The sequence below is a fragment of the Magallana gigas genome, chromosome 7, assembly GCF_963853765.1.
Source record: "Magallana gigas chromosome 7, xbMagGiga1.1, whole genome shotgun sequence".
NCBI lineage: Eukaryota > Metazoa > Mollusca > Bivalvia > Ostreida > Ostreidae > Magallana > Magallana gigas.
Window position 1 is genome coordinate 22,166,166 of NC_088859.1, and position 13,294 is coordinate 22,179,459.

The 13,294-nt window shown below is 33.9% G+C and overlaps 1 protein-coding gene across 2 annotated transcripts; it reads left to right on the plus strand.

Annotated features, from left to right (window-relative positions):
• The first annotated feature begins 2,510 nt into the window (after positions 1-2,510).
• On the plus strand, positions 2,511-8,365 carry LOC105347364 (uncharacterized). Of its 2 annotated transcripts, none has more exons than XM_066066576.1 (11): positions 2,511-2,649; positions 4,195-4,269; positions 4,489-4,542; positions 4,812-4,896; positions 5,067-5,236; positions 5,844-5,949; positions 6,557-6,727; positions 6,893-6,928; positions 7,024-7,135; positions 7,504-7,590; positions 7,931-8,365. In XM_066066576.1, the coding sequence occupies exons 1-11, from the start codon at positions 2,570-2,572 to the stop codon at positions 8,053-8,055; spliced, it is 1,101 nt and encodes a 366-aa protein (XP_065922648.1). In that variant the 5' UTR covers positions 2,511-2,569; the 3' UTR covers positions 8,056-8,365. The 2 variants fall into 2 exon arrangements, with proteins under 2 accessions (XP_065922648.1, XP_065922650.1); XM_066066578.1 differs by lacking the exon at positions 2,511-2,649 and adding an exon at positions 3,170-3,225.
• The last annotated feature ends 4,929 nt before the right edge of the window (positions 8,366-13,294 follow it).

Genomic DNA, 13,294 nt, shown 5'->3' on the forward strand with positions numbered 1-13,294 from the left:
TGATTAACTATTCAAATGAACCACAAAGATAACTTCAGATACAGCTAGTGATCTTGATATTGAGATGCATAGGTAGGTTTAAGATTTTAGAACAACTCAAGTTGTATTAGGCTTTTGGGGCTGGTTATAAAATGAAGTAAATGCTATTCATGCCTAGTCAAAACATAAACAGTCAATAAAAATATGGATGTGTAAAAAGATGTATAATTGGATACAGAGCTTAATATTGATAATCTTGATATCCCTCATTGTTTCACATTTCTACAACTGGTAAAAGTCGCTGTTTACAGCCTCTTGCTAGACTCAATCGCTCGGTCGCCTCGCAGGTATAAAATCCGTCGCCGCTAGACCTACGCATGCGATCGAAACAGTGCAAGTGCACCAGGGGTATACACTGAAGGTAAAAAAAACCACAAATATTTTCCCTATTTATTCTAATAGTGTAAAAATTCAACCCAAACTGTGGTCCCACCTAACCCCTGGGGTCGTGTTTTTAACAAATTTGAATCTACACTATCGTGGAATACCAATGCTTCCAAGCAAGTTTTAGCTTTTGTGGCTAAATAGTCTTTGGGAGAAAGATTTTCTTTTTTTTTAATTGAAACCAAATTTCAACTATTTTTAATAGCTGTATAAAAAGAAATGCTTGCCCTATCTTACTTTCGCCCCTTTCGTTCTGGTTGTAAACGGGTAAAATAAATACAATTTGATAATTACTGTGTTATTAAAAAAAGGATCGATCATAAATTTCATTGTGTTAGCTATTCCAAACCGGGGTACACCCGATTGCAAATTAGAAAGGCGAGAAAAAATACGAGGCGAAAATAACCATGTATACAGTATCTCATCGTGAAAGAGGACATGACTCTTAGTTCTAACAAACTTGAATCTCCGTCAACTCAGAATGTTTTGCGTCAAGATTGGTTAACTAGCCCAGCGGTCCTGAGGCAGAAGAAAAAATGAGAAAAAACTGCCACAACGGAAACATCTCAGCCTTTACCTCAGGTGAGCTAAATACTATAGAAATATACCCTTTTGAAAAAGAAAAGCAGCAAATGACTTTCTGTCTTTTTTTTACCAACATATCGAAACTATCTTGCTAAAAAAGTTATTTTGTATCTCATTATACTTAATTGTAAGATTTACTTTTTCCATAGGGAGCACTAGTATTAAGTCATTGATTTTGATTAGTTTAAACCGGATTTATCATATGAAACCATTCATACCAGTATGAATTGCAATCCGTTTTCATAGGAAATATCTGAGGCACTTTTCTATCCTAGTAGTTTAATAACAAGGGGCCAAGTGGCTTCATTGTTCACTTGAAAAAGATAACAACACTGAAAATCCATCAATAAACATAATTTACAAATCTTATGCCTTGTCTCCCCCTCGCCCCGCTTCCGATTCTGACCCACAGGAGATGTAAAACGCAGTGAACTTCAATTAGAACTTGATATATTAAAGCTCTTCCTGTCTATGTTCATGATTTTATAACATTCGGTTGTGAGAGGAATTGTTATTTGATTGTTGATTTCTTAAGAACTTTGAACCCCTGTTACAGGCACGTAGCATCCTTTTTGAGGGGGGGGGGGGGGGCAGACTCATCCAAAAAACCTTGACAAGTAAAAAAAAAAACCAAAAAAATTTACTTCCGAAAATCCTGAAAATCCTAATCCGTGGGGGGGGGGGGGGGGGGGGGGGGGCAGCAAGTATTCCTTTAACTTCAATTTCACTCTTCATTTCTTTATTTTCAATTCAATTTTTTACATGGTATCGTAAAGGGGGGGGGGGGGCAACTCCATGTTCATTCAATTTTTTGTATGTGGATTTAAGAAAAAAATCTGCTGGCCCTCCCTGATGCTACGTGTCTGCTGTTAGCACCCCTTCCCGACTCGTGCGATCAATCAGTCATGATCCCACGGGTCGGGGAAGGGATGCTAACTCTAAGTTTGCCATATATCGGATCACTTATATTAAAGTTGATGTATTACAGTCTATTTGGTTCTTGGAAAGATTTTCAAAACTTCCCACCAAATCTTCACTGTTTCCTAATTATCTCCCCTTTTAACTTTTATGATACTAGTTGAAACTGCGCAATGGCTTAGTTGTTTCTGGAGAAGAAAGAAGCCCAATTTTCACTCCAAGACTTACAGAAGTAACTATCCTTTGAGAAGAGGATAAGATAAAAAAAAAAAGTTTATGACAACGACAGACAACGGTTAGGCTTTAGCTGCAATAATGTAGCCCTCTCCGATTTTTATTATCTGATGTTTACAAAAAAATCGGGAGAGGGCTACATTATTGCAGCTAGTTAGGCTTATGTGAGCTATATATAATAACAGTGTAGGAGTTTTGTTATAACTCCTTTTTTTAAAACTTCAGTAATGTATTACAAATGGACACTAATTTCCAATCTAAAAACTGCAATCTCAGTTATCTGTGTTTGAAGCCCATTTTGATACAATGCCACAAGTGTACATATGTGTCCACTTGGGTCCGTTTGGGTAAATTGACAATATAACCGGAAGTGGCAAACGGAGGCAATTCGATTCCTAGGCTAACAAGCATGTCTTCAAATGGAGCCGGAGAACTCCTGGATGGCGATGGTCCCGACAGGAAAAAAATCAAAACATCAGAATGCGTTAGGTTAGTGATTGATACTACACATTACTGTTCTAATCTGACCAAATCCTTACACTATTTTATTTTGTATAGTAACAAAGATCCAGTTACTTTGTTTATCCATGCTACTTTTCGTTTACCGATTTGCGTAAAAAATGTCTTAACCGTCTTTATTTTCCAACGTGACTATAAACACTACCCTTTAACATACAGTGAAGAGTTGATTATCAACAGGATAGCGCTTGAGACCTCGGTGCAGTGGCGGTTTAATCTAAATATAGCAATATAGGACACCGTTAGCCCATTGGTTATGGAGTAAACTATTCCATTTACAAACACGTCACAGGTAGACGTGTAACATGCAAAGATACCGAACAGCGTCAGCTAAAGTTATAAGCCAGAGAACAGAGTGACGAACTCGGATATTGTTCTGGGTTAAATATAATGACCAGCATTTGTGACGAATTCTCACTTTCAAAGTTTATACAAATACGTGGCAATTTTGTCCACCCCTCAGAAATGAGACGGACTGATCTATGGTGGTATATTTATACACAGGTTTACTAGATATACACTCTCTCAGTGACCAAACATGGCAAGGTACACATGTAGATTTCTTTTGCAAATGTCAATGTGTACATGAATTTGCCTGCAATTTTTGATTACACTATAATTTTGTACTTTTCAAATCCTCAACTTTTTATCATTTACATACTTCATGTACTAAAACCTTTTTCTTTAATTTTAAGTGTACTTTTAGATAGTAATACATGTATTTAGCTTTCAGTGTTTTAAAAAACACATTCATTAATATGAATGAAAGCAAAGTGTTTTTCATAAGGAGAAAATTTAGGATAATTGGACAAATGTACTTAATAGCACTAATTTACAGGGTGCATAACAGCAGTCTTGCTGCAGAATGCAGTGGCTTGCAATCATATGTACATGCATAATATAAGTGTGACTGCCACATGTTATCGTGATCATTGTACTCGTACATTGTACTTGAAAATGATGTTTTCAAGTTGAATCTGAACCAGTTAGGGTTTATTTACTTTTCTTGGCAGGTGTAGATAGCATGCATATTATCTGTGGTGTAGTTTGTAAAATTTTGTAACTGTGGGACATTTATTAGGATGAATTATATGTCGATTTAATTTCAGTAAACCTATGAATTAAACAACGTACCTCCTTATTTGGCTTTTTTTTTTAAATTATACATTGTTACTCCAAACTAATAGATAAATGTTGTTCTGTGGTAGTATTAATATTCTCTTAACAATTAATACCTCTTCACCAGTGTGCAATAATAGGATTTGAGCATGCAGACTTTCTATTAATGACTGTACTAAATGCCACTGTTGTTAAATATGTTGAAAAAAAATCACAAGTTTTATGCTAGAATATTAAACTGTACAATGTTTAATATATCAAAGAGAATAATTTGTTTTGACCTGTTAGCAGAATGAAGGGAGGTTGTAATTAACAAAATTTCAGGTTTTCTGATACTGACAATGTTATATGTTAACAATACAATACACAAATACATGTGTTTTTTTCTGTTGACAGGGAAGGTATACTCCTGGGATATGGTAACCCTCTGTTGGATATTTCTGTGACTGGAACACAGGAATTCCTGGACAAGTAAGCCTCCCCATCTAAAACACTTGATCTCTACATAGACACTGTTTATATTACATTAATATCAGTTCACAAAGTGTCTTTTTGATGTAACAAATAACAACAGAAAAATTTCCTTTCTTTCCTCTCATAAATTTTTTCATCTTTTTAAGTATCACAATTTTTGTAACACCATTAAAACACTTCTTCAAAATATATTAGGATATGCATTGACTTTTAAAGGTATGGTCTGGAGAGGGATAATGCCATCCTTGCAGAAGACAAGCACAAACCAATGTGAGTAAATTGTATATGTACCGGTATATTTATTAATTAGAGATTCAAGTCTCTCATCTACCACCCCCCCCCCTACTCTATTCATCCCCCCTCCACCCCCGCCCCTCTCAATCTTGATAGACAAAACTAGAACTATTCTCAAATAGTTTGTTTGTTAGAAGGGAAACAAATAATATTGAAATAAAAGGAAACCTAATTAATGGATTTATCATAAAAATATAAACTACAAACAGTTTTATGTAGATTATTTGTACATACGTCTTTAACAGGTATAAGGATATGGTGGACACATTTGGAGACAAAGTGGAATATGTGCCTGGTGGTGCCACTCTAAATGCAATTAAAGTTGCACAGGTATGTGAATGTGAAGGTGTTATCTTCATATTGTGAAAACAAAAAATGAATTGTTTAACATTTAAAGTAAAATGATTTTTAAAAATTGGTAAAATCTAAAATGTGTTATTTATTTCACATTAACAAAAATATGTAAAAGTTAGCAAGATATATTTCTACTTTGACTGCAGTGGTTGTCTGGAGTTCCCAATGCCACAACATTTTTTGGTTGCATCAACAAAGATGAGTTTGGGAAAATCATGGAGAACAAAGCCCGGGAGGCCGGGGTCAACACAAAGTTCCAGTATACTGACAAAGAACCAACGGGGACGTGTGCTGTCATAGTCACAGAAAAATACAGGTATGCTGTCATAGTAACAGAAATATACAGATATGCTGTCATAGTCACAGGTATGTTTTATTTGTCATAGACAAATACAAGTATGTTTCATGGTCACAGAAAAATACAGGTAATGGACAAACTTTTTTGGAGACATGAAAACAAAGATCATGGTTTGAAAACATGCAGTTGTTTATAGATGTAAATATATGGACACAACTGGCATGATTTCCTCCAACAAATTTATGAAGGAGCAAATTGGAAAATGGCACAAATTATTCATGAGAAGCAGAAAAAATCAGCAATTTGTACCACAATGAGTACATGATTGCAGACTTGACCATGGGTTTCTGACAACAGAAAAAATTAAAGAGTTACACATTAGGGTTGTCATACTTCTATTTTCCATTGTTTTGATTAGTTATGAACTGATCATTTTAAGTGTGCTTTTGGTTTCAGATACTAGTTGTCAATTAATGCTTCACTATGTATCAACAATTTTAGAAATTTAAAATCAGTATTTTCTATGTCTTAAAATATAGGTACATGTCAATGTCATTGAAAAAATAAATGACAGAATGATTGATTATGCCCGATTAAATGATTCTTTTGTTATAATATTAATTAGGTCGATGTGTGCCAATTTAGCAGCAGCCAACTGTTTTACTGAGGAACATCTAGAGACCCCAGAAAATTGGAAACTTGTGGAGAAGGCCCAGTATTACTATATTGCTGTAAGTTCACCATAAAGCTGTGAGCACAAAATACCAGGTACCAGTATTTTTAGCAAAAGTCCTATGCTTTGGGAGTTTTGGAGATGACAGTTAACTAGATGGTATTTAATGGGAAATTGATTACCGGTACTGAGTAAATGCAGGGTTTTTTTTTTGACATTCATATGTAGTATAGTTGTAATTTCTAATGTTGCTAACAAAGTTGTTTTGTTGATTTTATTTTTTTTTGATTAATCAAATTCTGACATTGATTGAGTATTTTTATTTAGTAATTCTTAAAACCAGCGAGCAAATTATTTTGAACACAAAGAAAGATAATTTACTTAAAATCAAAACAAATAGCCTGGAAATTTAATTAGTGTATATGTATAATTGAGAATAATCTTAGGAAAAATTTAGAGTCTCATAAAACAATCTTTTATTAACCAAGTGTAGTGAAGAGAAAACATGAACAATGCAAAATGCATAACATCATCATAATCCACAAAGCCAAGGGTTGTCAGTTCACTCACTCTCCTATAAACTGCGGACGATTCCAATGAGATGATGTGATGATACTCTACTCTACTCTGAGTACTTACTTGAAGGATGTCCTCTATTTATATAGGGCTTCCCTCTAACTGTCAGTCCCTCCACAGTGATCAGAATAGCCAAGCATGCCCAGGAGTCTGGTAAAGTGTTCACCATGAACCTCTCGGCTCCCTTCCTGTGCCAGTTCTTCAAGGAACCCATGCTGAAGACACTGCCTTATGTTGACATCTTGTTTGGAAATGAAACAGTACGTGGTACCAACATATTTTTATTTGGATAGGGCTATTTTTTTAAGACCATTTTTCTTGGATTTCTAGTACATGTGTTTATATTGCTTTGTGCATTGTATTTTGCTTATGTAATTCAATATATTAAAGACTTACCAGGTTTTTTGTTTTTTTTTACATTCTAGGAAGCAGAAACATTTGCCAAAGAAAATAACTTTGGTGTAAGTATACATATAGGTGCTGTATTGTGTAAAAGAAAATGAAACTTGTGGTGAAAAGGAATGAAGCTATCTTAGCTTATTTTCTTTTATTTCAGACAACAGACATTGCAGAAATAGCATTAAAGATAGCTGAGCTTCCCAAGGAAGACAACAAACCAAGGACTGTAGTTATCACTCAGGGCAGCAATCCAACCGTTGTAGCAAAGGGTTAGTTATTAGGAAATTCTACATCATACTTCTTTTTTCAAAGGTCAGAAGTATGATAATAGAATTTCTTCTAAGCTTATAGTTTTACATGAATACTTTTATTTTAGAATACATGTATGCAGAGAGTAAAACTGCTAAAGGCATTCCTCAAGTTGTTTAATTCTGTAATCTGCGCTTCTCTGCAGTGTAAGACAGAAAACTGTAAATGCTTGTAATAGACATTTAGATAAATCTAACAAAGTCCATAACGAAACAAGCTTGATTTAATCAACCTCAGATGCTATTTTTAAAATTTGTATATATTTGTGAGATATTACCATGGTAGACTGATGCTTTGTTAACACAGATGACTTTTGTTTATTTACTAGACGGTAAGACGACAGAGTATCCGGTGATCCCGATCGCTGACAAGGACATCATAGATACCAATGGAGCCGGTGATGCTTTTGTAGGAGGTGAGAAAGTTCTTAAATTGTTCCTGGTGGGTTATCAATATTATGGAGACTACGTAGTGCTCTGAATTTGAATAGTGGGATAACCAAGCACAGGTGGTCTCTATATTTACCACTTGAATCAAATATTATATTTACATGATTAGGTTTAATAAGTTAAGCCTTATAATACATAATTCTATTGTTAATTTTTTTTCAAAAGTAAATATCTAGGAACATAGCTAGCTGCTAGCATCTTGAACACAACCTGTATAATACCTAGTGTTTTCAACGTGTTTGAAATGTTGACTGTGCATGTTTAAACGCAAAAAATATTTCTTAAATTTTGTTCTTCTGTGTGTAGGTTTCTTGGCCCAGTTGATCCAAGGCAAGCCTGTGGAGGAGTGTGTTAAGTGTGGAAACTATGCAGCCAATCTAATCATCCAGCGCTCGGGCTGCACATATCCCGAGACGCCCGACTACAAGTGATCATATGTCAGTGATGTCCACAAATATGGTTGTGTTCAAATACTGAGATCAATTCTTGTTCAACAACAACAACAAAACCCCACTCTCTGTCAGGTTTTGTTGTTCTTTCTAAGTAAGGGTATTAGTATTCATTCCTTATTACAATGAATATACATGCCATTGCATATACATTGTACATGTATTATAATTTTACAGGCTGATAATCGTATTGTTATTAGTTATCACCTCATCTATGTGTGTATATTTTCTTATACATGTTATGCAACATCTTTTGTAATAAACATGTACATGATTAAAAGATTAAAACTTCGTGCATGTTTGAATTTTTCTGTACACACCAGTATGTCCTGCCTATTTTAAGTTCAAATGATCATTAGTAAAAATAATATCCTGTATGTTAATTCATTCTGAATTTATATTTGAAATGTCATCATGCAGATTTTAATACTATAGTACAGTATCCACAATAGCCTAGGGTCGATAAAGCTTTGGGCTGAGACAACTTATGAGGAAATGAGATAGATTGATCTTTGCAAACACTGAGAATTCCACAAAAATTTACAAAGAACCCCCTTATTCAACAAAGTGTAAAGCTTCAATAGTGACTGACCATAGACCTGTTAGTCGTCTGTACTTATGTTAGGAGCTGAGGGTTTTCTTGCAAGAAACGGAACTACATGTACTATGGGCCTGGTTCAACTTGTGTAAGTACAGACATGAATGTATACGGCCTTTGAATACTGCTACACAGGAGGAACAACCAGTTCTACCATTTATGGAAAGCCACTTCATTTACTACTTTTGGATTTGACGTTAGTTTTCTAAATGTAGTTAATTTGTAGTCAAACTTGAAATAATCCAAGCACAGTGAACTGCATCAGTAGAAAAAGAAATATGCGACACCATTTAACAATGCAAACATTCTTTATTTTTATTTTTTTATGAATATTTACGTTTTCACTTATGAACAGAACACTGCTTAATAATCAATGCGTTTGATGAGTGAACATTTTAAAATTCCATAGAAACATGCATTCATACATATGCAGATTTAAATATAAGCTGGTCATTCGTTGGGGGTTTTTTCTTCAGATAAATAATATTTACATCAATTCAGTTTATTCCTTTAGAAATCATGTTTCATTGGGGTAAGTTTGAATAGGAAATACTATATACGCATTTTGCAGTAAGCAATGATACTAGTGACAGTCCGCGTAAGATAGCAGTACTTGGCAGAAATAGTGGGTGGTCGGGGTGGGGGATGTTGCACAACTAGAATTTTCTTATATTTAGAGCAATCTTGAATGACTCTGCCCCTGAGTAGTCAGCAGTGACAAGAGGGTACCTATCAGACTGACTGTAAGAATTAGACAGTTCATTTATTGAACGGAAGCATAAAGAAGTCAAGCAAGAGAGAAATGTATGCGGGTTAGCCCTGTGGACGTTGGGCAGTTCGCTGTACCTTATGCAATTCAATATTTGGGGCGAGGGACGTGGATTGTACTGTATTTAATTAGAGGAACAAGCAATGAGAAAAACAAGCAGATAGAGAGAACTGCGAGAAAAATACAGATACGTGCAAATCAAGGGGAAATTCCATCCCCACACTGTGGCCCAAACCTACCCTGGGGACCATAATTTGAACAAAGTTGAACCTACCCTACCTGAGGATGCTTTCACACAAGTTTAAGCTTCCCTGGCTGATTAATTTCTGAGAAGAAGATTTTTAAAGATTAACTCTATATATTCCTACGTAAAAATTCGACCCCATACCGGTATTGTAGCCCAATCCTACCTTCGAGGGTCATGATATTTACAATTTTGAATCTACCCTACCTGAGGATGCTTTCACACAAGTTTCAGATTTCCTGACTAACTGGTGTCTGAGATGAAGATTTTTAAAGATTGACTCTATATATTCCTATGTAAAAATTCGACCCCCCCCCCCCCCCCCCCCAATTGTCGCCACATCCTATCCCTGTTGATCATGATTTGAACATACTTGAATCTTAACTACCTTAGGATGCTTCACACAAGTTACAGATTTTCTGGTGAAATGTTTTTGAGAAAAAGATGTTTTAAGATATCAACAAATTTTTGATAATTCTTAATTATCTCCTTTTTAAAGAGGACTTGGTCCTTCATTTAAAAAAAAAACCTGAGTCCCCTTCACCCAAGGATGCTTTGTGCAAAGTTTGGTTGAAATTAGCTCAGTAATCGAAAATGTAAAAAATTTACAGACCAACGAACGCCGGGCAGAAAGTGATCAGAATAGCTCACTTGAGCTTCTAGCTAAGGTAAGCTAAATATCCAATATGTACAATAAACCTTTAAATTGTATTTATTTTTTTTGAATGTAAAAATTGTAAAACTCCGAAGAGAACTCAAGATTTGCAGATCAGTAGCTGCCGCTTTGAATCATCCGATGACGACACACAATTGGACAACATAATTGGGAGAAATCAGATATTTGGGATTATTGTTTAATTTTATTCTTTATTTATAATAAAAATTTGAATTACGATAATAGTATCTTTGGAAAAAATAGTAATTGTTGTCTTAAAGTCCTATGCAAGTAAATATTTTTTAATATTTATCATGTAAATAAAACAAACAGCGATCAGCTCAAACAGTCTTGTACACGAGATGGATTAATCATGCGACCGTGTTACATTTCTTATTACCTAGGGCCACGTTTAAGTACGAAAGCCCATTGAGCTCATTTTCGTAGGTAACAAAAATATTTTTTTCGCGAATAAACGCGAAACTTTCGCGATATAACGCGTTAGTTTCGCAAATAAACGCGAAACTTTCGCGAATAAACGCGAAACTTTCGCGATATAACGCGTAACTTTCGCGATATAACGCGAAACTTTCGCGAATAAACGCGTAACTTTCGCGAATAAACGCGAAACTTTCGCGATTTAACGCGAAACTTTCGCGATTTAACGCGTAACTTTCGCGAATAAACGCTGTACTTCTCTGACATGTATTTGTATTTTCGTTAAAAATCGTATAAAAAAAGAGAAGCAGATACCTGGAAGTATAATTAACAAATACGAGGAAGGAAATCTCAGTTGCACAATTTTTTTTTTTTTTAGTTTTTAAAAAGTCGTGTTTGATTCAGTGGAGCAAACTTGGTTTTTGTTAGAATTCAACTGCGTATATTACGAAGATTGAACTACAATTTAAGATCCACTACATAGATATACATGTGCATACAAATGTCATTCGTGATTTTTAATTTGAAAATAATTAAAAAAATATGCATTAAAAATAGCTACCAGATTTCAAAATCACGGATTTTAGGCTCTGAAAAATACATTGCATTTTAGAATTTTATACAGTAATTACTTATTATTGCATGAAAATATCTTACTTTTTCAAAGCTGTGTCCAATCGGTTTAACGTCAAGAAAACTAAAAAATTGTATTATTCTATTGACATTTAAAGTCATATTATATCTAGCGAGGTACATAGAGAACAACAGATGAAATAATATAGTTGTGCAATCTCTTCTATATATAAATATATAAATAGATATAAACTATTTTTACGTACGGTACCTGAATCATTTTTTTTTTAATATCAATTAATTTGAAGTGACAATTAATACTTACTTATATAAATATATCAGGTAAAGCTATTTTACTTAATTGCATATTTTCTTTGCACTTGTATGTCCCACACCTTTATTTCAGCCTTCTACGAACGACAATATATAATGATATATTAATTATGTTTTATGTTAACATGAATAGTGATATTAATTAACAGAAAAATGCTTTCTTTTGTGATTCATGCGCGGGTAATGATTGTGAAGCGATAATTGCAAAAAAAAACAACAACAACAAACCGAATTCAAGTTCAGTTTATTCACTCAAACCAAATAATTTGTTACAAGAGGAACATATGTACATAATAAACAAAAAAAATCGTCAGAGGTATATACATACAGTGTCATACAGGGAAAAGGTGGCAAAAATGGACATATAACAGAGTTAATATTTATGTAAGACATTGGTATAAAGGATCACACCAGGAAAACAACAAGGGGAACAGATAGCATCGAAAATATTTGAATTATATAAATACACACAATGTTCTCGTAGATTTAGAATTATGATTTGAAATGAGTTCAAATAGGGTCCTTTACAATATTTCGTGGTGTATTTCTTCCCTAATTAAAATAAACATTGTCTTCCGTTAAAAGAAGTTACTATCTGCAGCCTTTCTCTGTAGGGATCGAGATGATGGTTTGATGCACTTGATATTATTAAGGTTTTTTTTTGTTTTTTTTTTAAAGTTTTACAGGTATATCGAGATACTTCTCAAAGCAAATTTGATACACATGACATCTGGAAGAACATAGGTTCATATTTGAACAAATTGGTCTTACAATCTCTAATTTACATTTGTTAACCCTTTTACATTGACAAAATTTGGTTGTGCCAAACATATTTTTGCCCGCGCATGTTCAAAATTTATAGGTCTATACATTTTTCTTGGTATAAAACGGTAAAGTTAGTATGTATTTTTCTGGCAGTGATATATACTTTTTTTGTGAATCGCAAAGCTATGACTTCTGATGGCATATCCGAGCGCCAAAGAAATTAAGATTTTTAAAATCCTCATTTTATGATAATTTTGAATCTCGTGTCTATTAAAGTAGTTATAGAAATGTGGAATAAGTGTTCCAAAATACGGTTATTTAATACTAACGTTAACATTTACACAAAACAAATAACATATAACTCTGCGTATAAATTAAAAAAAATTCAATTCAATGAACTTTCCTGTGTATTCCTTAATTTACCATGCATGCAGTATACATACTTGGCTATGAATTTTGGGTTGTTGGAATTGGTAGCAATACATCTTTCTCGGTAAATGTTTTTTGCTAAGTATCGCATAAGTTTCCAACTACTGGTATTGAACGTAATTTGTCTTCAAAAATGTCTTTAATTTGACATCTTTTTTTTTTTTTTTTACCGTTTGCTGTCGTATAATTAGAATGATGTGAGCAGAAATTGAGGCCAATAGTCTATTGAATATAATATATAAAATTCTACTTAAATTGTGTTTGAACAAATAAAAATACCCAAAATTTTTATATCAGATCTAATAATTGCTACCCGTTTTGAAACAGCTTTTTAAATAATTACTTAGGTCACTCAAGTGGCACATTAATTCTATGTATTGTCCTCTTCTATCCTGTAAAGTTGGCCTTATTATTAGT

Excerpts from the sequence above, each read along its gene's own strand:
- LOC105347364 (XM_066066576.1), top strand. The coding sequence starts at position 2,570 with ATGTCTTCAAATGGAGCCGGAGAACTCCTGGATGGCGATGGTCCCGAC. Across the intron at positions 5,950-6,556 it reads CCCAGTATTACTATATTGCT|GGCTTCCCTCTAACTGTCAG; the intron begins GTAAGTTCACCA and ends CTATTTATATAG. Across the intron at positions 7,591-7,930 it reads CGGTGATGCTTTTGTAGGAG|GTTTCTTGGCCCAGTTGATC; the intron begins GTGAGAAAGTTC and ends TTCTGTGTGTAG.